Raw genomic sequence first — 27,431 nt, 5'->3', positions numbered from 1 at the left:
CAGCGGACTTTGCAAAATAGAATTTGAATTCATGTCTCCCTGGTTTTAGCCTGACTTTTTAGCCGCTTCACTGTGAGGACTCTTGTCTGCAATTGTTTGCTGCATATTCATATCCAAAGCTGCTTTCTGGTATCCTGCCTGATGCTATTGACTGGGGATCATTCCTCTAATAGTTTTGCTCAACCCAGTCCCTTATCAGCTCGCATTGTAAGTACCAACTCCCTTATCTTGCTTCAGCCTTGACATGGCTGGATTCTCCGTGCTCAGCTTAACTGCTCTGGAGCTCATTTCATCTGCAGGAGAATGATGTGCTTTAAAGCCCGCGGTTGATTTATTTCAGAGAGATTCAGCTTTATCGCTGTCCAGGCTTTCCTTTTGAAATGTGCATCTTGGGAGTGAAAATGGCAGCCCTTAGGTTTACCAAATTCCACACCGGGTTGGCTGTGCCCGTTCTCTGCATGCAGCGTCGAAGAAGAGTTGGTTTTTATACCCCGTTTTTTCTCTACCTTTAAGATATCTCTGAGTCCCGTGGCGCAGAGTGGTAAACTGCAGTACTGTAGTCAAAAGCGCTGCTCACGATTTGAGTTTAATCCCGACGGAAGTCGGTTTCAGGTAGCCGGCTCAAGGGTGACTCAGCCTCTTTCCGAGGTCAGTAATATGAGTACCCAGCTTGCTGGGGGTAAAGTGCAGATGACTGGGGAAGGCAGTGGCAAACTACCCCATAAATATAATCTGCCTAGTAAACATTGGGATGTGACGTCACCCCATGGATCAGTAATGACCCGGTGCGGCTTATAATCACCTTCCCTTCCCCACGACAGACACCCTGTGAAGTAGGTGGGGCTGAGAGAGTTCTGAGAGAACTGTGACTGGCCCAAGGTCACCCAGCAGGCTTCATGTGGAGGAGTGGGGAAACAAATCGTCTCCGCCGCTCATGTGGAGGAGTGGGGAATCAAACCCGGTTCTCATTTTTTACCCAGCCCAAACCAGTATCCGTGGCACAGGTATCCTTGAATGCATTTCAGCTGCTGGGCAAATCCCTGATTGGCAGAGCGATGGGAGGTGGTTTACCAACGCACATCCATTGTGGGTGGGTCAGATAATCCTTTTAAGACGCAGGAAGCAGGCGGGCGGCTCGAGGCTGGCTGCGTCCTTCAGGCATTTGTCCTTGTGTAAAAGGTTAGCACCTGGCTCCGAGCCGGCTTCCCACGCAGGTGCTCACAAAAGTCAGAGGGACATTTCACAAGAGCGAACAACGCAGGGAGGTTCCTGACCTCAGTTCATTGAGAGCCATCAGGAGGGAAGCCGAGGGGCCCAGTGTGCTGGGCAGGGTGTCAGCATGAAGGAGATGGGTAGCAGTGTTCTGATCTGTGTGTATGTGTGTGTGTAAAGTGCTGTCAAGTTGCAGCCGACTTATGGCGACCCATTATGGGGTTTTCATGGCAAGAGACTAACAGAGGAGGTTTGCCAGTGCCTTTCTCTGCACAGCAACCCTGGTATTCCTTGGTGGTCTCCCATCCAAGTACTAACCAGGGCTGACCCTGCTTAGCTTCTGAGATCTGACTAGATCAGGCTAGCCTGGGCCATCCAGGTCTAGGCTGTTCTGATCTACCTTGTGCATTTTTATCATGCCCTGTTGCCTCTACACAGCTCAAAGTGGTGGTTTTCCCTTCCCCAAGCTTGCCGAGGAGACTCTGACATAACATGAAATGTTGGGAGGTTCCAAGCTAAGGGTGCTCCCACTTCCAGTGGGTGGAGCAAAAATTGGGGAAACCCGACAAAGTTTGTGATATCACATCTGGTTGCCTACCTGGAAGTGACATTACAGTGTCATGTGACACTCTGGGAATGTCCCAAATTTCTATGGTAAAAACACATAACACCAGTTTGCAGAGACTTCAGTGTTCCCTTGGGGTTTGCCAACGAAGGCAACAATATATTGTCGAAGGCTTTCACGGTCAGAGTTCATTGGTTCTTGTAGGTTATCTGGGCTGTGTGACCGTGGTCTTGGCATTTTCTTTCCTGACGTTTCGCCAGCAGCTGTGGCCGGCATCTTCAGAGGAGTAACACTGAAGGACAGTGTCTCTCAGTGTCAAGTGTGTAGGAAGAGTAATATATATTCAGAAAGGGGTTGGGTTTGAGCTGAGTCATTGTCCTGCAAAAAGTATCAAAGGTAATGTGCTAAATTAGCACCACCCCAAACTCCAGCCACAATCAACCAGTTGGGGCTGAAATTGAAGGATTTCAAGATATTCTCCCCCACCCCCCAAATCCTGAACTGCATTGCTCAGAGTGAATCTGCATGTTCTGTAAACCTATTAACCAATTATTTATTTTATATAAATAGTGATTGATCTTAAAATGCCACCTTTTCTTCCATGGATTTTCCTGAATCAAATTGGGATATACTGTAAAGAACCAGAAAAGGGGACGGGAGACTAGGTTGAGATCTCCATTAATCTGAGTAAGCTCCGTGGGTGACCAGTTATGCGTGCTCAGCCTGACCTACCTCTCAGTGAGGGGCTGTGGCTCAGTGGTAGAACATCTGATTGGCATGCAGAAGGTCCCAGGTTCAATCCCCGGCATCTCCAGTTAAAGGAACCAGGCAAGTAGGTGATGTGAAAGACCTCTGCCTGAGACCCTGGAGAACCGCTGCTGGTCTGAGTGGACAATACTGAATTTGATGGACCAAGGGTCTGAGTCAGTATAAGGCAGCTTCATGTGTGTTCATGTGGGTTTCAAGTCTCAAGTGAAGGAGGAAAAATCCATGTATACCTTGAGCTTCTTGAGGCAAGGCTGTTTTCACCCTCCGCCCACCTCTCCTGCGCTGTCTGTTGTCCTACGGCTTTATTTTGACCTCAGGGCAAGGCTTGTTTGCCAGCACAGAGGGCTGCTGCCGGATTCTGGTTTCGCCAGCAGCTGTGGCAGGCATCTTCAGAGGAGTAACACTGAAGGACACTGAAGTAACACTGTCCTTCAGTGTTACTCCTCTGAAGACGCCGGCCTGCCACAGCTGCTGGCGAAACGTCAGGAAAGAAAATACCAAGACCACGGTCACACAGCCCGGATAACCTACAAGAACCAATGAAGGCAACAATATTCCAAGGCAAGCATCTGCGTATTTGGGAGGCATTTTTTCCCCAAATGGATACTCCATGCAGACACAAAACGGATGCCTATTGACCGTTTCTGAATCTCCTCCTGCTCTAAAGAGCCAGCGTGCTGTAGTGGTTAGGAGTGGTGGACTCTAATCTGGAGAGCCGGGTTTGATTCCCCACTCCTCCACAGACTCTAATCTGGTGAACCAGGTTGGTTTCCCCACTCCTCCCCATAAAACCTGCTGGGTGACCTTGGGCTAGTCACAGTTCTCTCCGAACTCTCTCAGCCCCACCTACCTCACAATGTGCCTGTTGTGGGGAGAAGAAGGGAAGGAGATTGGAAGCTCCTTTGATTCTCCTTAAAAGGTAGAGAAAGTTGGCATATAAAAACCAACTCTTCTTCTTCTAAAGGGAGGGGAAGCCCAGGATTGGCTTTTGGCTTTGCGTAAGAAGGAAGTGATTACCAGGAAGCACGTTGGTGGCCAATGTTGTGCCCATGGGTACCTACACTACAGTGGATGTCAGTGTCTTGTGCTGTGCCCTTTGGCAGGTGTGTGCATCTTGGGTTTGGGTTGGGGGGGGAGAGGGTGCCCACCTGTGCATTGATTTACCCATCAACACAAACCTTCCCACTTCAACCAAGTTCTGTTGTTAGAAGTGGATCTAAACAATGCATGTTTCCTGTCCCCTTCCCCCCGACTTATGCATGTTGTTAATTTATCTCTTTAAATAAATTAAGCCACCAGAGTTAAATATGTTAAACATGGCTTTATGGAAAGGGGGGGGGGAGATTGGCAGTAATTGACAGCCGCCCCCAAATCTCTCCCAAGGAACATTGTGTAGCTTGCCAGTTGCCAACTCAAGTGTGCCTATCTCCTCTCTTCCTTGCCAAAGACAGATGACAGATGTTTCAAGAAGAGAAGGGGAGATGGGGAGGGGGGGAAGAGAGAAGGACAAGCGGGCAGAATAAGGAATAAGTATGGGAGAGGAGGAAGCCCTGGAAGAAGAAGAAGAGTTGGGTTTTATATGCCGACTTTCTCTACCACTTAAGGCAGAATCAAACCGGCTAACAATCTCCTTCCCCTCCCCACAACAGACACCCTGTGAGGTAGGTGGGGCTGAGAGAGCTCTTAATAGAACTGTGGCTAGCCCAAGGTCACCCAGCTGGCTTCGTGTCTAGGAGTGGGGAAACAAATCCAGTTCACCAGATTAGCCTCCGCCACTCATGTGGAGGAGCGGGGAATCAAACCCAGTTCTCCAGATCAGAGTCCACCACTCCTAACCTCCACTCTTAACTCCTACACCACGGGTGTAAAGTAAGCAGTGAATGAGGTGGTAGTGATGGGGGGCCAGCCGTGTGTGCACATGTCCTCCCAGGGGTCGCCTCTTGAGAAGGTGCAGAAAAGAGCAACCAAAATGATTAGGGGACTAGAACAATTGTCCTATGGGGAGCGGTTGGGACGCTTAGGGCTGTTTAGCTTGGAAAGAAGGCGGCTAAGAGGAGACATGATAGAGGTCTATAAAATTATGCATGGTTTGGAGAGAGTGGACCGGGAGAAGTTTTTCTCCCTCTCCCATAATACTAGAACAAGGGGTCATCTGCTAAAGCTGAAGGGTGAGAGATTCAAAACAGATAAAAGGAAGTATTTTTTCACACAACGCATAGTTAAATTGTGGAACTCCCTGCCCCAGGATGTGGTGATGGCTGCCAGCTTGGAGGGCTTTAAGAGGGGAGTGGACATATTCATGGAGGAGAGGGGTATTCATGGCTGTTAGTTAGAATGGATACTAGTTATGCTGCATACCTATTCTTTCCAGGATCAGAGGAGCATGCCTGTTATATTGGGTGCTGTGGAATACAGGCAGGATGGTGCTGCTGCAGTCGTCTTGTTTGTGGCTTCCTGGAGGCACCTGGTTGGCCACTGTGTGAACAGACTGCTGGACCTGAGGGACCTCGGTCTGATCCAGCAGGGCTTTTCTTATGTTCTTATGACCCGTGGAAAGGGAGCTTGCTATGGGCAGAGCTACGGCTCAGAGTAGTAGAGCGCATGCTGCCCAAGGTTCAATCCTTGACATTTCCAGGGAAGAGATCTCTCGTATTTTAAGTATTCGAAGGGCTGTCACTTAGAGGAGGGCAGGGAGCTTCTCCTGTTGGCAGCAGAGGATAGAGCTCCCAATGATGGGTTTAAATTGCGGGCGGAAAAGAACCGGCTGGATATTAGGGGGAAAAACTTCTACAGTAAGAGTTGTTCTACAGGGGAATCGGCTACATAGGGAGGTGGTGAGCTCCCCCTCACTGGCTGTCTTTAAGCAGAGGCCGGACAAGCAATTGTCAGGGATGCTCTAGGCCATAGTTTCCCAAACTTTTTTGAGTCATGGAGCACTTTTCAGGAGATAAATTCATCACGGAGCACTAATTTTCACCTAGCACTTAAATACTAAACTGAATGACAGCAGTATTTTTCTTTCTGATCTCTTCGCAGAGCACTACGAGATGTTTTGCGGAGCACCATGTGCTCCCTGGACCACAGTTTGGGAACCTCTGCAGGCTGATCCTGCATTGGGAAGGAGGTTGGGCTAGATAGCCTGTATGGCCCCTTCCAACTCTGTGATTCTATGAAAATGGGGCTTAGAGGGGGAACTTGGCCAGGGTCCTAGGACTGTGGTAGATGGAGTGGGGGCATTGTCTAATTCTGTGTAAGAGGGATCCATATATTCATATAACAAAGCTGTTGAAAGAGCTCGAATCTCTAGTATGTAGGGGGGAAGGGTGGGGTAGAATTAGTTTTAAGCACGGATCATAAAATAAATCTGGCCTCTGCCACAAGCCCGCTTCTTCACCAAGTGACTCCTAGCAATACAGAGTCGCTACTGACCTACCTTATTGGGTTGTTGTGAGTGTTGCAAGGTAACTGTCAAGAAGTAATATAAAAACTGCTGATCGTGCAAACTGTCTGTGCCAGACATACTGAGTCGCTTTAAATTTAGCAATATTACGCCAAGAAAATTAAAACACGCTGCAAGAGGATTAAATTGGACATCTGCTTCACAGACTTTTGTGGAAACCTGCTTGCTTTGCATAAGTATTCTTAATGTGTATGCTTTCTGCTGAACTTGCAACTTCAGGGGAATAGTATATTAAAAATATTTTGCAAAAAAAATGATGGCAGAAGCGGATATATGGAGATTATATTGGATTAGCATATCTGAGTATGGGAAGGGTACGCTTCTTTCACCTCCTCCTGCACCTTAGATTTGAGGGTTCCAGGGCAGAGGCTGTGGCTTCCAGGAAGACTTTTGCTCTGGCACATTTGACTTGTTTTAAGGCTACACAATCATTTGTTACCACACATGTCTATTTTTTCCAAGTTACAATGTATCATGGATTTCATAACATTAATTGTATTGCAAATGAACATCAATATTTTTGTCATGTCCCAAGAACGAGAAATATACCACACTAAACTCAGAAAACTCTGACCTCCTGTGGTCTTGCCTTCTCTTGCTCTTGGGGAAGGGCTGTAGAGCATCTGCTTGGCATGCAGAAGGTCCCAGGTTCAATCCCTGGCATCTCCAGTTAAAGGGGCTAGGCAAGTAGGTGACGTGAAAGACCTCTATCTGAGACCCTGGACCGAGGGTCTGATTCAGTATAGGGCAGCTTCATGTATGTTCATGTGTTCATATGCCCACTCAGCTTGGGCATACTATGGAAATCTCTGTGTCTGTAACCCTCCTGTGCACACTCAGTTGGGAAGAACCACTGTGATTTGCTTGTTGAGTTAGCAGGTTTATGACTCCTTTTTGGTACAAACATTCTCAATCATACTGCCACGTGAAAACAGAAAAATTGGTCAAAAGCCAAATGAGGTGAAGCAAATAAATTGCAGTGGTGGAACACACTGTCAGGTTGCAGCCAACTTGTGGTGACCCTGTAGAGTTTTCAAGGCAATAGATGTTCAGAGGTGGTTCACCATTGCCTGCCTCTCCATAGTGACCCTGGACTTCTTTGGTGGTCTCCCATACAAATACTGACCATGGCCAACCCTGTTTAGCTTTCGAGATCTGATGAGATTGGGCTAGGCTGGGCCTTCCAGTTCAGGGCAACCAAACAAATACTGCAGCCCGTTGACTACAACTAGATCACATTAACCTCTGAAAGCCAATGCAAATAGGTAAGTGGCGGACTCTAATCTGGTGAACCAGGATGGTTTCCCCACTCCTTCACATGAAGCCTGCTGAGTGACCTTGCGCTAGTCACAGTTCTCTCCGAACTCTTTCAGCCCCACGTACCTCACAAGGTGCCTGTTTTGGGGAGAGGAAGGGAAGGCAATTATAAGCTGGTTTGAGACTCCTTTCGGTAGAGAATCTGGGTATAAAAACCAACTCTTATTCATCTCCATCTTCGCCTTAAGGGTTGCGATCCTGACACTTGACACACCATGACTAGTTCTGTAATTTGGGGGCCACCACCAAGAATCCCCATTCAGCAGTGGCCACTAATCTGAAAGGTAATGGTTAGAGTATTGAACTAGGATTGGGGAGACTTGGGTTCAGACGCCTCACCCAGCTCACTGGTGGACCTTGGGTATTACTTTAGGGGAGGGGCTGTGGCTCAGTGGAGGAGCATCTGCTTGGCATGCAGAAGGTCCCAAGTTCAATCCCTGGCATCTCCAGTTATAGGGACTTGGCAAGTAGGAGATGTGAAAGACCCCTGCCTAAGACACTGGAGAGCTGCTGCCAGTCTGAGTAGACAATACTGACTGTGATGGACCAAGGGTCTGATTCAGTATAAGGCAGCTTCATTTGTGTACCTTTTCTCCTCCCAACCTACCTTGAAGGGTTGTTATAAAATGGAAGAGAAAAACTGTATAAGCCTCTGTATGAACTCCTTGGAGAAAGAGCAGGATACAAATGTAATGGGTAATAACAGATAAAAGATTCTCTGTCTGGATCTTATAGAGCAGAAACTATGTAAAAGGCTAAAAATAAGCAACCCCAGCATGACTTAAGTCCAGATGCAAAATGGCCATCAGCAGTGACCACTCCAATAAAATTGGTGTATGTATGTTCCTATGGCTAACACCAATCTGGCCGCCACAGTTCTGGACCAATGGCACATTCCAGGCACCCTTCAAGGGGTGGCCCCATACACGGTGAATTGCAGTAGTCAAGTAGGGAAGCTGCCAAGGCAGACATCATGAGGGCACTCTTGGAAAGGACTGGAATGTTGATTTGGCAGAAATCTAAGAATTGAAAAAAAATTATATTCTCTTTGCCTTTGAGAATTTAGGGAACTTCCTGGAGTGTGTATGCTACCAAGATGATTCTTTTACATCTCGAAGACTTCCCTTTGATCAGCATTTACAGAGCAGCTTGTTCACTAGTACCAAGACAGGTTGCTGTCTTGTAAAGCATAAAGGGGGAAAGAGTCGCTTTTATTTGTGTAAACAGGAGCCGGGGAGGTTGATGACAATATTGATGATGCTTGGAAGAGTGCGTTGCTATACCTGGGCATCAAAATTACCCCTGCTCTTTTAAAATCTTTTACAAATCAAATTGCAATTTTACTTAGTGAACATAGTCCATGAATGTGTGTGTGTGTGTGGGGGGGGAGGGAATCACGGGTTGAAATGATATGTCACCTCAGGAATCTGTGTAAAAGTTTATAATCTTGCCCTGGTGAATGTTGAATTTACACTCTGTGAATGCTCAGAGGCCAAACTAAAATTACAGGTAGGTAAAAAGGGATGAAGAACAAGTTTCCCCCCTCAAGCTTCCAGTCTGCAAAAGCTGGCAGGGTGCCAATTCATACGTTGACTGAGCTAATTTTAGATGATTCATGGTTTTAGAAATCTCATTCGTACCTTTATGACTCCCTTTCAATCACGTATTGTCTTATCTGCGGCTTGTTTTAAATAGTAAACTCCTTAAGGGCAGGGATTTGCTTTCCCCCCCACCACCAAAGTGTGTGTTCTGCCAAGTCCCCTAAAGATCAGAACAAGAACTCGTTTCTTAGAAATAAAAGCAAAGCTGTTCATAATTAATCCCTACATAATTAGGCACTGTAATAGTTTCCTTAATGGCAGGTAATAAAAATGAAGTTATTCTGGAAGTTGCGGCTTGCTTCCTGCAGCAGCCCGTGTGAGACTGTCAAGGGGTGTAGCTCAGACTTGAAGACCCTTCCCACCTTTTTCAGAGGTTTCAGAACCTTTCCCTGCTGAACAGCTCCATCGAAGGACTCTGATCTAATCCTTGGCCAGACCAAAAGCTTCAGTCAAACCACTGGCTGTTACTTGTTTATGCTGCCATTCCTCCCGGGAGCTTGGGGCAAAGGTGCTCCCTTGGGCCATTTTATTCTCACAACAGCCCTGTGAGGTGGTAGTAGAAGAAGAAAAGTTGGTTTTTATACCCCGATTTTCTCTACCTTTTTAAGGAGACTCAAACCGGCTTACAATCGCCTTCCCTTCCTCTCCCCACAACAGTCACCTTGTGAGGTAGGTGAGGCTGAGAGAGTTTGGAGCGAACAGTGACTAGCCCAAGGTCACCCAGCTGGCTTCATGTCGAGCAGTGAGGAAGCCATCCTGGTTCACCAGATTAGAATCTGCCGCTCTCGTGGAGGAGTGGGGAATCAAACCCGGCTCTCCAGATTAGAGTCCACCGCTCTTAACCACTATACCACGCTGGCTCTCAGCATGGTGTAGGTAGGTTAGCGTGGTATAGGTAGGTTAGCCCAAGTAGGAATGACTGGCTTGAGGTCACCCAGCCAGCTTCCATGGCAGAGTGAGGATTTGCCAAAGTTAACAGAGGGAGTTGCAGCCCATTCCTGAGCTGGCGGCGTGCGGAGATGGCGGGGAAGAGGCACAGCCGCGCCGCCTCCTAAGCCATTTCGCGCATGCCGCAAGAACGATAAAAGCCTTGAGAAGGCTTTTTTTGTTTTCAATGGGAACCGCCGTTCCCGGCACCAGCATAACAGGCTGAATGGGGATAGGAAGCCGCCTAACTGGCGGCTCCTCCCCCCGGCCTGAGAATGCCCCCTTGCACCAGCGTGGCCATTCTACCCCATGGCCTGCACCATGGAGAGGCCGCACCGGTGGGGGGGGGGCGGTGCAGCTCCGCGGTGCTTGGGCGCTGGTGGAACTGCCCTCCCCGCCAGCATAAGTGTGTGTAATCACGTGATTACATGCACTTATGCTGGCGGCGAGGTCACGCCGCCTCCACTCATGCCCCCCCCCTCAGGAATGGGCTGTTAGAGTAGTACGTAGCATTGTGTTAAATCAGTCAGTGCCAGAAACTTGAAATGATTGATTTACTTCTCTTAGGCGTGTCTGTGGTTTGACTAATAATAAAAATGGGGAAAAAATTGTAACGTTTGCATTGCTGGCATTAAAAAAAAAAAGATTAAACCGCATCACACAAGGAAAATAGAAAAGATCAATGCACGATGCAAGAGACATTAGAAGCCTTCATTGACAAGGTGGAGGGAGGGGAACGGCACACAATTACAAAGTAATTGTAAATATTTATTTGTAGGTAGCCAAAGGCCTTTACAAAGTAAATTAAACAATTAAACAAGAAAATTGTACAATATAGATAAAATGGAAGATGCCATATAAATTTTGATACAATACTGTATAATTGGAGTATATCCTAGCTGGCTATCAGGTCTAGCTGGCTGCATTCTTTGGCACCAGTTTAGCTCTTATCTTTTTCAACCAATGCAAACTGCAATATTGGATGGCCGATATAATAAAGTACCAATAGCACAATGTATTTGCCTATGTGGCTCTGCTATAGAGGATTTACCCCATTATATTTTAGCGTGTCCTCTTTACGCAATCACAAAGAAGTTTAAATGTTCATCTACCAGATACTCAGACAGCTTGATTAGCCTCATTGAATGTTATCTAGTGGGGTGTTTGGTCAGATTGGGCAAACACAATAGTAACACTTGAAAGAGGAGACCTGAGCTATAAGTGTGAAGTGGGATGTTTGCTTTGGGGCAGAGCCTAATTCAGGTTAGAGAGGGGATCTAGCATTCTAATACACTACAGCACAGTAAATATCTAAACACGATTCGGCTCCCTTCACTGGTTGTATTGACAATAGTGACTTCTCTTCCCCACAACAATTTTTTTTTAGAATGTCCCTTTATCATAGTAGCTGAAAGACTGAGGGCCAAACGACGTGCTAAACTGTGGATCTGTGACCACATCCCCAATGTGCAGATTTATCTTAAAGGGAGTGGGCAATTTGGATTGGGGCCTTGGTGTAGAAGAAGGTCTTTCTTTAAAATCTGTTCTGATTCCATGATGGAAACGATACCTGTCCCTCTATCCAGCCGCTATTAGCCTTTATTTATTTATTTATTTATTTATTTATTTTATTGCATTTTAACCCCGCCCTCCCCAACCCAAAGGGTGGGCTCAGAGCTTTATAGGTGTATGGCACCCTAGTTTTGCCAGTCTTTTTCCCTACCCGGTACTTAGACCACTGTAACCCAAGAACTGAGATTGTCTGTAGTTGCCTCCACTGCTGGAGCAAAAATGGGTCATTCCAGAGGAGGGTTACTCCAGTCTAAGCCCATTGAAATAAATGGTTTTAGACTGGAGTAACTCTCCTTAGGAATGCACTGTAAAAGGAGGCAGTTTCTCCCTATTTTCTCCTCCCTAGAGCTGTTTATCCAGCGCCCAATCTTTCCAGTTTCTGATTCTAGGGAAAGTTTTCTGTTTACCCTAATCTTTGGTTGATTTTCATCTCTTGTAGCGAGCTTGCTTTTTTTTGTCGTGGTTCGGATACACATCGTGCATCGATTCTGGTTTGCGGTTTAGTGAGTTGGGGTTTTGTCGGGTTGCGATTTTGGGTCTTTAATCCAGGAGCTGCCCATGGCAGAGAGGTGGACGATCAGCCTTGTAAATAAATGAATGAAAGGCCTGTGGAACCCCTAGTTCTTGAAGGTTATTTTGTCACGTGAGATTAGTCCTTATCAAAAAGGGGTTTGTTTTACTAGTGCTGTAGCATATCTTTCAAACCAACCAACACAGGTGCTTGTCTTTTTTTGGGGGGGGGAGTGGGGGCCTAATTATGAAGAGAGAAGAGGCTTTTCAGATGTTGCAATCGCTAGCTTTTGCAGTTGGCCTGGCTTCGTCATCAGGTGTGCCCCTGCGTCAACCGGGCCACACAAAAATACCTTTTATCATTTTCCTCTGCTGGCCTTTCTCTGCAAGCTGCTTCTCAGTGCCTTCTGTAGTGCCTTTTCCTTCCCCTTCTGTTTTTCTGACTTGCAAATTTGGAGGAAGCGTCCTGTGGTGCGATTGCAGGTACGAGCCTATGATTCCTTTCCTTCCTTAAAAATGAGTACTTGTCCACCAGTGGGGAGCTTCGAGGGGGGCGCTTCCAATCGATTTGGAAAAGAAACGTGCCAAGCTGCTTTTTCAGGCTATTACAGGATTTTCTAAATTGAAGTGATGGAGTCTCAGATTCTTGGAGCTGCTCTGACCTATGGATTTTTTAAAAAAGTGTTGCCTTGATAGCTACCTGTGTTTTCTCCTGAGAACAAAGGTGGTGCAGTGGTTACAGTATCAGAGTAGAAGTAGGGAGATCCGAGTTCAAGTTCCCACTTGACTAGGTTGCTCCGTTGGAGGTGGCCTTGGGGCAGTTGTAGTCTTTTTAAAAAGGTTAAGGTCCCCTGTGCAAGCACTGGGTCATTCCTGACCCCTGGGTTGACGTCACATCCCGACGTTTTCTAGGCAGACTTTGTTTTTGCTGGGTGGTTTGCCAGTGCCTTCCCCAGTCATCTTCCCTTTACTCCCAGCAAGCTGGGTACTCATTTTGTCAACCTCGGAAGGATGGAAGGCTGAGTCAACCTTGAGCCGGCTACCTGAAACCAACTTCCGTCAGGACCAAACTCAGGTCGTGAGCAGAGTTTGGACTGTAGTACTGCAGCTTATCACTCTGCGCCACGGGGCTCTTTGTAGTCTTTTAGGCTGACCTATAAAATGAGGTCATAAACATGTAACAGATTCTTGATATAATGGAATTTTGGGTTTTCCCTTCTGTCTAGTATACAAGTCCTTCTTGTCTGATAGGTTAGGAAAGTTATTGTAGGGAACGATAAATTTGCGGTTTGGAAGTTATCCTGTAGTGTTCCTCAGGGCCTAGGGTTATCGTCCATGCTTTTAATATCTATGCAACGCTTTTTGGTATGTGAGATTGTCTGTAGCTTTGAAGTTGGGTGTGGTCAATATCGGTGTTGATACTCAGCTGTGTTTTTCTTTGAAGAAGCCTCCAGGTGTTTCTGTCTCTGTCCTGGGCAGCTGTGGTCAAGCGACTGAGCAGATACAATAGAATCAAAATAAGATGAAGGTGATGCTGGTACTAAGGATGGTGTTCTGCAAGGCTTTCCCCACTTCATGTAGTCCTTCCATTATGAAATCTGCCAATCCAGCTATGTTGAGTAACTGTGAGGCTAGACTGTTGTAACATACTTTACCTGGGGCTGCCCTTGAAGACAACACAGAACCTTCAGTAAGGACAAAGTGCTGCCATTATCTAGAACTATCTGCTTTTCCTCTGTCGCTTCACTTTGGGCACTGGCTCCCTGGGCTCAGTTCATGGTGCCCTTTACAACTTGGGACCCACATTTCTGGAGGACCACCAGTCCTTCTGGGTACTCGCAAGGCAGCTCTGATTGTCCCAACAGTGTGTTCTCAGACCAGCAAGTCAAAAGGGTTATGGGTTATGGCTGCATCTCGGGCCTCTGCTCTATGGTACCGGGAAGCTTTTAACCGTGCATGGCAAACAAGCTGTGTTAGTACCCATCAGAAACAAACCGGCTTTGTGCAGGCATTCTGAGCATTTGTGGTGTGGAGAGTCAGAAAGATTGTGTGTGAACTGCCCCCCCCCCCAAGGGACTTGTATCTTGCCATGCTGAGAGGATTCTGGATGCTGGTTCTGATTCGGTATGCTTGCTCTTTGCCTGGAGTTAGTGTTTCTATTAGGTTAGGTAGCAGCATCTGCCAGGATGGAACAACTCCAGTGGTTGGACTGAACTGCCCCGCTGAGTGAGAAGAAAAAACCCGACCTCTACATAGTAGTGGCTCTCCCTGCAGGGGTGTCTGGGTGCATAAAAAACAACTTGGCATTCTGCTGTGAGTTTGTCCCTCTGGATAGCTGACTGTGCTGTTTTAGGGCCCATGTTGCCTTTTGAAGCATCTGGTCCTTGCTGATGGAAAACAGTAATCTGTCCTCTCTTAAGGAGGACTCTTTGTATTGCAGTTCTCTTACAAAGGGATTGCGAAGGGAGATTAGAAAGAGAGACTGCTGAATTACAACTAATTCAGCGTGGTATAGGAGCCAGCGTGGTATAGTGGTTAAGAGCGGTGGACTCTAATCTGGAGCTGGGTTTGATTCCCCACTCCTCCACATAAGTGGCAGATGCTACTCTGGTGAACTGGGTTGGTTTCCCCATTCCTGCACTTGAAGCCAGCTGGGTGACCTTGGGCTAGTCACAGCTCTCTTAGAGCTGTCTCAGGCCCACCTACCTCCCAGGGTGTCATGGGGAGGGGAAGGGAAGGTGATTGTAAGCCAGTTTGATTCTCCCTTAAGTGGTAGAGAAAGTTGGCATATAAAAACCAACTCTTCTTCTAATAATAATGAAGCTCAAGACTATGCATTCTCTGGGAGTTAATAAAGATCTGGGATTCCTGTCTCATTACCAATGCTGATTTCCCCAAGCCTACTACCCCTCTGCATATCACACCTAATCCAATCACTCCTGCTAATGTCATTTATTTGCTTTTTAAACTTACATTGCCACTGTGTGTTTAATTCACTCATCTCTGCTTAAGGATAGATGGAATCACATTCTAGCTGTACCCGAAGAAGGGAGCTGTGGCTCACGAAAGCTCATACCCTGCCAGAAATTTTTGTTAGTCTTTAAGGTGCTACTGGACTTTCTACTTTTCTACTGCTAACTACAAGCTAACACGGCTACCCATCGTGATCTGTTTGTATTGCAGTTCTTTCTAACGACCTCAGGCCAGAGGACGGGCAGGTGGATTAGGAATTGGCCGCCTTCCTTCTGCTTGGAATGCAACCAGTTTAATTTGAAAACTGCCTGCCAGTCTGATTAATTAGAGTTAAGTAGAAAAAAAACACAATTAACTATCTTCCCCGCCCTTTTCCAGTGAGTTTCCATTGCAGAATTGGCCTGGGCGGCAGCCATACCCAACAACTCTCTTATCAGCGGTAGCTGCACGCAGTGATTTTAAGTGGAATAAAGAGTTGTTGGAATGGCTTAGTAACGTCCTTGTTTGCTGTTGAGGAAGCCTTAAAAGCCTTTGTTGATCTGCAATCAAAAGCTCTGCTCACGACTTGAGTTTGATCCTGACGGAAGTTGGTTTCAGGTAGCCGGCTCAAGGTTGACTCAGCCTTCCATCCTTCCGAGGTCAGAAAAATGAGTACCCAGCTTGCTGGGGGTAAAGGGAAGATGACTGGGGGAGGAAATGGCAAACCGCCCCATAAACAGAATCTGCCTAGTAAAAGTTGGGATGTGACGTCACCCCATGGGTCAGTAATGACCTGGTGCTTGCACAGGGGACTACCTTTACCTTTTACCTAAAGAACTGTTGGAATGGCTTAGTAACATACATGTTTGCTGTTGAGGAAGCGTTAACGGTTGTTCTAGCATTAATTGCTAGAGAGCAAAGGGTTAAAGTCCAGCCTAGCCCTCAGATGCTGGGGAATGAGGCAGCAGTGGCCTGAGATGGTAGAACATCACCATCATGGTGTAGTGGTTAAGAGCAGTGGTTTGGAGGGGTGGACTCTGATCTGGAGGTTTGATTCCCCACTCCTCCACATGAGTGGCGGAAGCTAATCTGGTGAACTGGATTTGTTTCCCCACTCCTACACATGAAGCCAGCTGGGTGACCTTGGGCTAGTCACTGCTCTCTTAGAGCTCTCTCAGCCTCACCTACCTCACAAGGTGTCTGTTGTGGGGAGGGGAAGGGAAGGTGATTGTAAGCCGGTGTGATTCTCCCTTAAGTGGTAGAGACAGTAAGTGTAAAGGGGACGTAGAAGTTTTGAATGCTTCCCTCCCTAAATGACTTCTTGCAAGTAGACATCTAGCACAGCAGGCGATATGTTAGCTTTTCACTTGCAGGGAGCTTTTTTTCATTTTGGTGCAAGGATCCTTCCAAAAAGGGTACCCTGCGCCTACTGTCTGCAGTGGTACAGTTCACTCTACTACATTTGGGCTCTACCTCCTCATAGCTGGATACATTCATGAGATTTGGGGTGGGTGGGATAATGCATGGTTTCGGTTGGCATGGCGGGGGGATTGGACAAGAACTTCATAAGAAACAAATGAGGTCTGGCCTACTGAGAATGCAGGAATGAGAATGAGTCGAATCCTGCCATGGCAACATAGAAATATACTTTTTTAAAACTGCAGCTGAAGAACAAAACTTCACTCAAGTAAAGTTTCAGGATCCCACCCCCCACATGTGTGAGCATGCTTTGTGCCTTCCTTCAGATGCTTTCACTGAAGGAGGTGCAGGGCAGGGGGAAACTCTTGTCCGAAGCTGGATCCAGAACCCCAGAGACCCGGGTTCAAATTCCCATTCAGACCTGAAGCTACCTTGGAACAGTGATCTTCTCTGAGCTCTACCTACCTCTCAGGGTTGATGTGACAATAAGATGGGATAGGTAGAGGAGAACCCCATGGCTCTGGGCTGGTCTTCATTGAATAGAGGGGAGTGATAATTGTGGAAGATTTTCATTAGCTAAATATGAGTCTGATCTTAGTTGGCAGCCATCACCACATCCTGGGGCAGGGAGTTCCACAATTTAACTATGCGTTGTGTGATGAAATACTTCCTTTTATCCGTTTTGAATCTCTCCCCCTTCAGCTTCAGCAGATGAGCCTGTCCGTGTTTGGTATTATGAGAGAGGGAGAAAAGCTTCTCCCTGTCTACTCTCTCCATACTATGCATGTAGGTTCTTTCTGCGAGAGGGCATTTACAATTGTAATACTCCCATTCACAACCCCTGCAAGGACTACAGGGTGTACTGCTTCTGCACCTTGAAATCAGTTCTTGTGTGCACATGTAATTAGTAGATTTGAGTCCGGTAGCACCCTAAAGACAAACAAGATATAATCTTTCGAGAGCCAATGTAATTGGTGTTCTTTTACAAAGATCTTCCCCTTTCCTTTCTTCTCCACTCATAGTTTGGTCTTCAGCTGGTGGGTTCTGACCCCCAGCTGAGTTGTGACATGACCCCGGGTAGGCCAGACCCAGCAAGGACGGTAGCCAAAATGTTAGACTTGAACAGGAGGGAGTTACAAGTTCCCATTCAGCCAGAGACTTCCCTGGGTGACCTTCAGTCAATCCTCTGTCACCCTAACCTCCTTCACAGGGAGGGTTGCCAGGTCTCCCCTCTCCATCAGTGGGAGGTTTTAGAGGATGGGGCTGGGGTGATTGCACCGCTGCGCCCAACATGATTATGCATTGCCGCAGCCACTTTAGCAGTCAAACCGCCCAAGGGGGGGTTGAGTGCTAAAACAGCCGCGGCGATGCGGCGCTTCTGGGGATGAACCCAGAAGTGACGTAATCGCATTGCGTGCATCTGTGCGTGCGCGCGATCCCCACTTCGGAGCAGCTGGGTGGATTGGCGGGCAATCGCCCACCGAAACCACCCCCCTGGCAACCATACTGACAGGGTTCTGATGAAGGTGAATGGAGGAGTGGAAGAATCAGTGTGCTGCTCGGGGCCTCTTGGAGGAAACATGGGATTAAAGTATAGTAGATAGTAAGTTGTGTAGCAAAATATGAACACACGAAGCTGCCTTATACTGAATCAGACCCTCGGTCCATCAAAGTCGGTATTGTCTACTCAGACTGGCAGCAGCTCTCCAGGGTCTCAGGCAGAGAGACCCTCCTTGCCTTGTCCCTTTAACTGGAGATGCCGGAGAATTGAACCTGGGACTTTCTGCGTGCCAAGCAGATGCTCTACCACTGAGCTGTGGCCCCTCTCCTCCAGGATCAGGCACAGTGAGAGATTACTGTCCCAGAGAGAAGAACAAACCCCTGCCAGGACGAGCGTTCATCTTCTGCAGATCCCTGAGAATAATTGTAATACGAGACTGCGGTTTGTTGGAGTGTCCCACTCTAATGCTGAGCTTCCTTTTGTTCCTCTTGCAGACTTTTTCTGTAACTGCAGTTTGGTCGGGAGCACGGGCCTGAACGACTGCAACGCGACGACCGGGCAGTGCGGGTGCCACAAGGGCTACGCCGGCCAGCGGTGCGACAGGTGTGAGGCCGGCTACTATCCCGAGACGAGCAGCGGGCGCTGTCTCGCCTGTGGCTGCCATCCCGCGGGCGCGGTCTCCTCTTCCTGTGACAAGTAAGGAACGGGCTGTTTTCACCCTCCGCCCACCTCTCCTGCGCTGTCTGTTGTCCTACGGCTTTATTTTGACCTCAGGGCGAGGCTGGTTTGCCAGCACAGAGGGCTGCTGCCGGATTCTGGTTTTAACCAAATAACAGAAACGGAGCCCGGCGTGGGGACGTTCAGAAGGGGTGTTTTCTATTTGTCCTTCCAACGTCAAATAATCCACATTTTGCAAAACCCCAATAACATCTATCAAAGCACACTTCTCTGGTTTCCTGGATTTGATGGGCTTTACGGTAATCTTACTTATTTCCTTCATTTCTAGCTTGCCTTCCTTGCTAAGACTCGAGGCAGATTCCACAAGTAAAAACAGTGCTGTAGAAGCCCTATAATTCATATTACAAACAACACCTCTGATTTACAAAATTAGAAAATACAATAAAAAGCTGTGTTGGACAACCAAATCGAAAGACGGGGAGGGGCCGTGGCCCAGTGGTAGAGCATCTGCTTGGCATGCAGAAGGTCCCAGGTTCAAGCCCCGGCATCTCCAGTTAAAGGGACTAGGCAAGTAGGTGATGTGAAAGACCTCTGCCTGAGACCCTGGAGAGCCGTTGCCAGTCTGAGTAGACAATACTGACTTTGATGGACCAAGGGTCTGATTCAGTAGAAGGCAGCTTCATGAGTTCATGTGTGTTCAAAACTGTAAAATATGTAACATGGACAATGAAGTGAAGACTGGCTAGAATGTCACATACATTAACTACAACCATGTTCCCTTTATAAAAATGGCCTGCTGAACAGTTCTGCCAGTGTGGTGTAATGGTTAAAAGCGGTGGACTCTAATCTGGAGAACCGGGTTTGATTCACCACTCCTCCACATGACCAGCAGACTCTGATCTGGAGAACTGGGTTCAGTCCCCCACTCCACATGAATCCAGCTGGGTGTTCTTGGGCTAGTCACAGTTCTCTCAGAACTCTTTCAGACCCACCTACCTCACAAGGTGTCTGATGTGGGGAGAGGAAGGGAAGGAGATTGCAAACCAGTTTGATTCTCCTTAAAAAGGTAGAGAAAGTCGGCATATAAAAACCAACTCTTTTTCTTTACACATTGTAAAATGTGTAATCTGTTTCCAGATTGTAAAGGGGACAAAAAGATCAGTGACCCTTTTCAATGTCAGGCCAGGGCTGGCTCTGAGTTTGGGGAGCCCCTGGGCAAGATGACCTTCTAAGCATGCTGCCACTTTGCTGTTGCGCACATGAATCCCTCCCGGCCAGTTTGGACAGGGATCCTGGAGGGTTTTTTTGCCATGTTCTGGGCATGGAGCAGGGGTCATTGGGGGTGTGGGGGGGGGTAGTTGTGAATTTCCAGCATTGAACTAGGTGACCCTGGAGGTCCCTTCCAACTCTATGATTCTATGTTTCTATGTCTCTGTATGCATTCTTGTATTTTACAAGTGCACAACACTCCCACTGGCACAGAAAGGAACAGCGCATGATTCTGTCATGCTCATTTAAACTCTGCTGGTGCCAGCAAGGCTAAAAGGAACACGAAAGAGCTTCACGTTGCTGCTTCTCGTGCTCCTCCCACAGGAAATAGGAGATCACTCCGTAGGCCTCTGTCCTGGATATGAAAGTTAAATGAATCAATCGGTGGTAGAAGAACCTCTCACACCCATTTCATAAAGCAGGTTCGCCCGTATACTTAAACTTATAAAGCTGCCTTCTGCTGACTCGGGACATTGGTCCCTCTCTTTCTGTGTTGTCATAAGAAGAGCCCTGCTGGATCAGACCCGTAGTCTGTTGAGTTCAGCATCCTGTCTCACACACAGCATCCAACCGGTTGTCCTAGAGGGCCAGCAAAGAGGACAGAGAGTCTTCCCTGATGTTTCTTCCTAGCATTGGTAGTCAGAGGTTTACAGCCTGTGAATGTGGAGGCACCTTTTAGCCCCCATAGCTAGTAACCATGCTGGCCATAATTAGGCAAGGAATAGAGACTAAAACTAGTCACAGCTCTCTCAGCCTCACCTACCTCACAGGGTGTCTGTTGTGGGGAGGGGAAGGGAAGGTGATGGTAAGCTGCTTTGAGACACCTTAAAGGTAGAGAAAAGCGGGATATAAAAACTAACTCTTCTTCTTCTTCTTCTTCTTCACTTGTGGCAAGATAATTAGTGGCTCCTCTTGCATCCCAGTTTGCAAGTTCGGATGAACATTTGATTATTTACGTGGTTCACATAAAATTTGGTTCACGTGAAGCTGCCTTATACTGAATCAGATCCTTGGTCTATCAAAGTCAGTATTGTCTACTCAGACCAGCAGTGGCTCTCCAGGGACTCCGGAAGAGGTTTTCACATCATCTATATGCCTAGTCTCTTTAACTGGAGATGCCAGGGATTGAACCTTGGACCTTCTACATGCAAAGCAGATGCTCTACCCCTGAGCCACAACCCCTCCCCCTGTTGTAAGTGGGGGAGCGTCCTAAAACAGGATCACCCAGCAGCCTGAATGGTCCTATCCACTCTACCCCATCAAGCTGTACATGTTTGTATGTTGTGGATGCCAAACAGGCGTCATTTTCAACAACAATGATGCTATCAAATTTGTTAGTGTGGTCATGGGAGGGGCTGGGGTAGAGCCATGGCTCTACCATGGCTGTGGTCATGGGAGGGGCTGGGGTAGAGCATCTGCTTGGCACGCAGAAGGTCCCAGGTTCAATCCCCGGCATCTCCAGTTGCGGGACTAGGCAAGTAGGTGATATGAAAGACCTGTGCCTGAGACCCTGGAGAGCCGCTGCCGGTCTGAGCAGACAATACTGACTTTGATGCACCGAGGGTCTGATTCAGTATAAGGCCGCTTCATGTGTCCATGAGGCAAAAAGACAACTGCAGTTTCTTTCCAAGCTGGGAGAACAACTGTCAGAAACTGGGGTTTTCCAAGTGAAACGCTGGGCTTCCGAAATTCGGTCACATCCCTAGCGTTGACGCAGCTGCGAACTGTGTTGAGCATAGGAGCTTCCCCCCCCCCGGCGCTTCAGGAGTTTCGGTGCATATTGCCTTAGAAAATATATTTTAAAAAAAAATTCTGCCACCCGCCCGCCATCAACCAAAGAGTCTGCCACACACACCCGCCCAGTGGGCTAATTATTAATGAAGTCTCTGGTGGGGAACGTGGAGGGTAGAAAATAGGATTCCTTCCTGCAGCATCGGGCTGATCTCTGAAATGAACATTGACCTGACAAGCTGTCGCTATGAATGGGCTCTGCTGCTGACATAATCAAAGGCCGTTAAAGAAACAAAAATGGGATTGTCGAAAGAGGGTGGGGTGTGGTATGTGTGTGTGTATCTCCTTTGGGGCGGGACATCACTTTTGTGTTGTATCTTAAACAGTGGTATGGTTCAATGCTTTTTTCTCATCTCGGCTATTTTTGCCTTGTCTTTCCAGCATTTGCAGAAAGACACCCACACAGTCCTCTTCAAAGGCCAAATTTGTGTCTCTTTTTTCAAAGCAACCATGGAACAGCCAGTTTCTTTTAAAGCCGACAACTGAACCAGTGTTACAAGTGTGGGTCAGAACCCCCTTTTATTTTATTTTTCAAAGGTTATCTTCCTAGCCCCCAGATCTTCTTTTCCTTTTTCAGAGACTTTCCCCAGGTGTATAATGCTTCGTCAAAGGTTCTCTGCTCCTGTTTCTTTTCCTGAAAGCCCAGAGTCCTAACAGGTTTGCAGACCCTCTGACATTTCACAGATTAAAATAGGCACAAATTTGTACAAGCCCCATCTCATTGGGTGATCGCAGTCTGAGTGCCGCCCCTCCATCCCGTCTCGCGTTGCTCAAGGCTCTGTTCCATCTTGTGTCCGGCTGCATTTGTTTCTTCTACAGTAGCTTGCGGTTGTAAAAAAAACCACTGGAGTGTGTGTTTGTAGTTTAAGTTAAAGATATGCTGGGGCAGGGAAACGGATCCCTGGCTGGGGGTCCTGTGGGGAGCTGTCCGAGGGATCTGGGACGCTGGAAAGAGCTACCACTAGATCAGCTGTGGAGCTGTCCAAGCAGAAAACTAGCGTGGGACACAGAGCAATATACCTGTCAACCTCTGGCTGCCACCGAGGAGCCTTTAGAGATAGAGGGCGAAAACGCACGGTCGCTTTATCCTCCTTTAATCCCTGTTTTAGCCAGGATCGAACGCACATTAGGCGAAACGCATGCATTCAATCCTGGCTGAATCTTGGCTGAAACAGGGATTAAAGGAGGATAAAGTGACCATGCATTTTTGCCCAGAGACTCGTTGCCCCATCCTTCCTGTTGACTTGGTTAGAGCCCTGAGCTCAGATCCCTTCTGCTGAGTAGAACCTTGGTGATGGGATGCTCTGGGCCAGTGTGATGTAGTGGTTGAGAGCAGTGGTTTGGAGTGGTGGACTATGATCTGGAGAACCGGGTTTGATTCCCCACTCCTCCCCATGAAGACAGCTGGGTGACTTTGGGCTAATCACAGCTCTCTCAGTCCCACCTACCTCCCAGGGTGTCTGTTGTGGGGAGGGGAAGGGAAGGCGTTTGTAAGCCGGTTTGATTCTGCCTTAAGTGGTGGAGAAAGTTGGCATACCAAAACCAACTCCTCTTCTTCTTCTGGGCTGCCCAGATGCACAGCACATCTGACCAGGCCTTGTGCTCAGATTTGTAACCTTCTTTGTTCTTCAGGTTGTGGAAATGGATTGATTTGGTCAGGGTGCTCTGGATTCCCCATCTCCATCAGCTCTCTGAATAGAACCTCCTCATGGCTCAGGGCAGGGGTGTCAAACATATGGCCCGGGGGCTGGATTTGGCCTCTTGAGAGCTCTTATCTGGCCCGCGAGCCAGCTGAGGCAGCCACCCTCCCTAGTCCCCATCTGGGCTGGCGAGGCATGGCCCGGCCCAACCAAGTGGCATTTATGTCACATCTGGTTCTCATAACAAATGAGTTCGACACCCCTGGCTTAGGGCTTTCCCCTGGGGGGGATTTCCTGACTTGGCTTGGTCCTTGGGGTGTCAGGGACTTCCTCTGAAGATTCAATTCCACTTTGACTCTGGACTAGAGCAGTCCCTGACACATTTAGAGTCGTAAGCGAATACTGTCCTTGGATTGAAGTCTTGGTTGCTTGGCCAAAAGGGGATAGCTGTGTTGGTTTGTTGTAGCAAAACAAAAGCCCAGAGGCCCCTTAAAGACGAACAAGATCTCTTTTAATGTGAGCATAAGTCACAACCCAATAATATTGTTAGTCTTTAAGCGTCACTAGACATATGTTTAATTTTGCTTGACTGAAGACATTTGCAAGTTGCAATGTGGGCAATTGTACTGTTGACTGCTACTCCAAGTGTAGTGAATGGTGGATCTTTATCTGCATTCTTCTGATAATTGTCATACCCAGGAAGTTTGTTTATTCATCAGCCTTTGTGGCACATTCCTAAATGTCACGTAGAACTGGCGGGATGCTTTAAGTTGTCCCTAGGAGGGCCAAGTCAAGGGGATTTAATTCTCCCAGGAAAGAAAGACCCTTTTATAGAAATGATTTAAATCATGATTCCAACTTTGTAGGTCATATTTTCCCAATGTGTTGTGATAACAGCACAGATAGAAGAAGAAGAGTTGGTTTTTATACCCCGATTTTCTATACGAAAAGGAGTCTCAAACTGGCTTACAATCACTTTCCCTTCTTCTCCCCACAACAGACCCCTTGTGAGGTAGGTGGGACTGAGAGAGCTCTGAGAGAACTGTGACTAGCCCAAGGTCACCCAGCAGGCTTCATGTGGAGGAATGGGGAAACCAACCTGGTTCGCCAGATTAGAGTCTGGGGCTCATGTGGAGGAGTGGGGAACCAAACCCGGTTCTCCAGATTAGAGTCCACCACTCCTGACCACTACACCACGCTGGCTCTCTGCTTGCTTTTATTTACTGTAGTTTATTTATTTTATGTATTTGCTTTGTGTATATCCCACCTTTCTCCCCAGGGGGGACCTGAAAAGGCTTACATCATTCTCGTTTCCTCTGTTTTATCCTCACAACGACCCTGTGAGGTAGGTTAGGCTGAGAGTGTGTAATTAGCCCCAGGTCACCCAGCAAGTTTCCATGGCAGAGTGGAGATTAGAACTTGGGTTCCCCATTTCCTAGTCTGACACTTTAACTACTACACCATGCGGGCTCTCTGAATTAAATAATTTCCCTTCGAAAGAGCGAAGGGAAAGCTTAGAACGTGCAGTGAAACAACAACCCCTCCCCCCTATTTATTTCCATATTTTTTTTGAGCCTGCTGCACTCCCGAGTCCTTGAGATATAACAGCCACTGGCTACTGTCCGAAAAGTGGCACTTCTGAATAGCATTGCTCCATAACTGCTGTAAAATACAGCAAGATATAATATTTTCGGTAAAGGGCTATATATGAATAAACGTGTCCTTGTGTGACTATATGGCTCACCTTTTAACCGCAGTAGGAAAATGGTCCAATACCTTCTTCATCATATGGATCACGTGTTTTTTGCACGACACCCTTAACAGGGGCTTCACCACAAGGAAAGCAGTTGCGAATGGAAGGTTTCCGTTTTGGTTTCCGTGGTACATCAGTGGCCAGACAGAAGGGAGGGCAGAGAATAAAGCTCCCTTAGAGCCTTCTGCCAGCTCCTTCTATGCCCAGCAGCATCCACAAGGAAAAAATGGTTCATCTCCAGGCTATTTTTTTAAAAAGAGACAGTTCACATAACTGATTTTACTCCAATTTAATTTTTTTAAAATAATTGATTTTGTTGTTGATGTTCAGCCTGTTTTCCCCAGAGGCTGAATCAATGCTTGCTGTCTCAAATAAGCAGACATACACACATAGGTCATTGAACTTAAAAAAAAAAAAGCCCATCTTTTTCAATCCGGAACCCCTATCCTATTTTGAACGCTCAGGGTGCACGACTGTTGCTGTAACTATGCTTTTTAATTGTTTTTATCATTTTGATTCTGTCTTCCTAATCAAGAGACCCATGTACAATACAGCAGGTGCCATGAATTGCATTGTCATCGGATAAAATCTTCTGCCTTGCTCAGGGCCATTGATCTGGGGATGCAGCCAGTGTACCCAAACTAGGTCCGTGAAAGGGACCCCAAACCATTTCCACCATTTCTTTAAACAGGTGACTACCGAGCTTTCGTCACTGTGACAATTAGTGAACGAACTGATCAGATCTGAAGAAGGCAGTTGTTCCCCCCAAAATGCATACGTTTGTTCTTTTTGGAGAGCCAGCGTGGCGTAGTGGTGAAGAGCGGCGGACTCTAATCTGGAGAACCGGGTTTGATTCCTCACTCTTCCGCGTGAATTGCGGACTCTAATCTGGTGAACCGGGTTAGTTTCCCCACTCCTACACATGAAGCTTGCTTGGTGATCTTGGGCTAGTCACAGTTCTCTCAGAACTCTCTCAGTCCCACTGACCTCACGAGATACCTGTTGTGGGGAGAGGAAGGGAAGGAGATTGTAAGCCGCTTTGAGACTCCTGTCAGTAGAGAAAAGTGGGGTATAAAAACTAACTCTTCTTCCTCCTCCTCGTCTTCCTCGCATGCATGTGTCACAGTTGATTTTAGAAAAAGTGTTCCTCCCCCCCACCCCCAGTGAGTGATAGAAGGGGGAATTTCTCATGCTATAAATTTTGAGTGTGAAAACCTTGTCTGAAGAAGCATTTTACTTATTCTAAAAGAGAAAATAGGGGTTTCTTTAGTGCTCCCCCAAATCTTCCTTTCTAAAAGTTGAAAAAAAAAGTTCTCAACACAGAAGAAATCTGCCCACCCCAGATTTTCCCATATTTTTTCCCAAGCCTCTGAATACTCCCATCTTTAGAGGTTATGCAGGTTGCAACTGGTGGTAGGGCCTTCTTGGTGGTGGCGCTCAACTTCTGATATCTTCCTAGATGTTGCCCAGTTCCAGTTTTCTCTCAGGTACAGTGTTAAGACTTTTTAAATCTCCCAGGTATTAGGGTGTTTGAGGTTAATGTTACTTGTTTCTCTGATCAAGTCCTCCTGTTGCTGCTTTTTTTTCTTTTTAGCATTGCGTTTATAGTGGTGAGAGAACAGCACACTAGAAAGAAGTTTTTGTGCTATATTAAAAGCGATTTGTAACGGGTGAAAATCTGACTGTGCAAAGAATTATCTGTTTCCAACCTTTCCCTTTTCGGTCCTGTCTCCTACTGGGTCCTTTAGACGAATCAGCAACTGGCTAGTGCCTGAAAGCCGGGCATCACTTGCTGTATCCCGATGCTGCAAAACTGTAGTAAAGATACAATGAAAGACACTGCTAAACATGTGGGACAAGGCCACATTTTCTTTTTCTTTTTATTATATATATTTTTATTTTACATAATGGGATACAAAAAAAAAGATTAAAAAGGAAGAAGAAAAACACATGTCTTTGTCCACGCGTTAACAAAGTAATACATTCATACACCAGCTTCAATCTCACCCTTAGAATTCTAGAAATATGTCTTAATTGTATGTAAAGTGTCGTCAAGTCGCAGCCGACTTATGGCGACCCCCTTTTGGGGTTTTCATGGCAAGAGACTAACAGAGGTGGTTTGCCAGTGCCTTCCTCTGCACAGCAACCCTGGTATTCCTTGGTGGCCTCCCATCCAAATACTAACCAGGGCTGACCCTGCTTAGCTTCAGAGATCTGACGAGATCAGGCTAGCCGTGTCTTAATAGTGCCCTATAATATACTGCCATTCCCTTATGGAGTACTATGGATAACATGATATTTAAAACTACTTGGTAGATAATAATTAATCAACCACACTCTGATACCACAATATGAATTTGTAGCCTTGAATCTAACCTTTGGCTGACGTTATCATTTCCTGATACTAAATACCAGCTAATCTGTATCCTACATCTAGCAATAATATTTGGCACAGATAGATATTTATCATATATTAGTTGCAACATTTTCTTATGC

General features: G+C 47.0%; 1 protein-coding gene across 1 annotated transcript in view; it reads left to right on the top strand.

Moving 5' to 3' along the window:
- The window catches only part of MEGF9 (multiple EGF like domains 9), a 99,170-nt gene that overhangs the window by 55,071 nt on the left and 16,668 nt on the right, over positions 1 to 27,431 (top strand). Inside the window, exon 2 of the mRNA XM_056860155.1 lies at positions 18,299 to 18,500. Coding sequence (XP_056716133.1) covers positions 18,299 to 18,500 — 202 coding nt within the window. The remainder of the gene's footprint in view (positions 1 to 18,298; positions 18,501 to 27,431) is intronic.

This window comes from Euleptes europaea, chromosome 14 (genome assembly GCF_029931775.1).
Source record: "Euleptes europaea isolate rEulEur1 chromosome 14, rEulEur1.hap1, whole genome shotgun sequence".
Classification (NCBI taxonomy): Eukaryota; Metazoa; Chordata; class Lepidosauria; order Squamata; family Sphaerodactylidae; genus Euleptes; species Euleptes europaea.
This window is presented reverse-complemented; position numbering and strand designations above follow the sequence as displayed.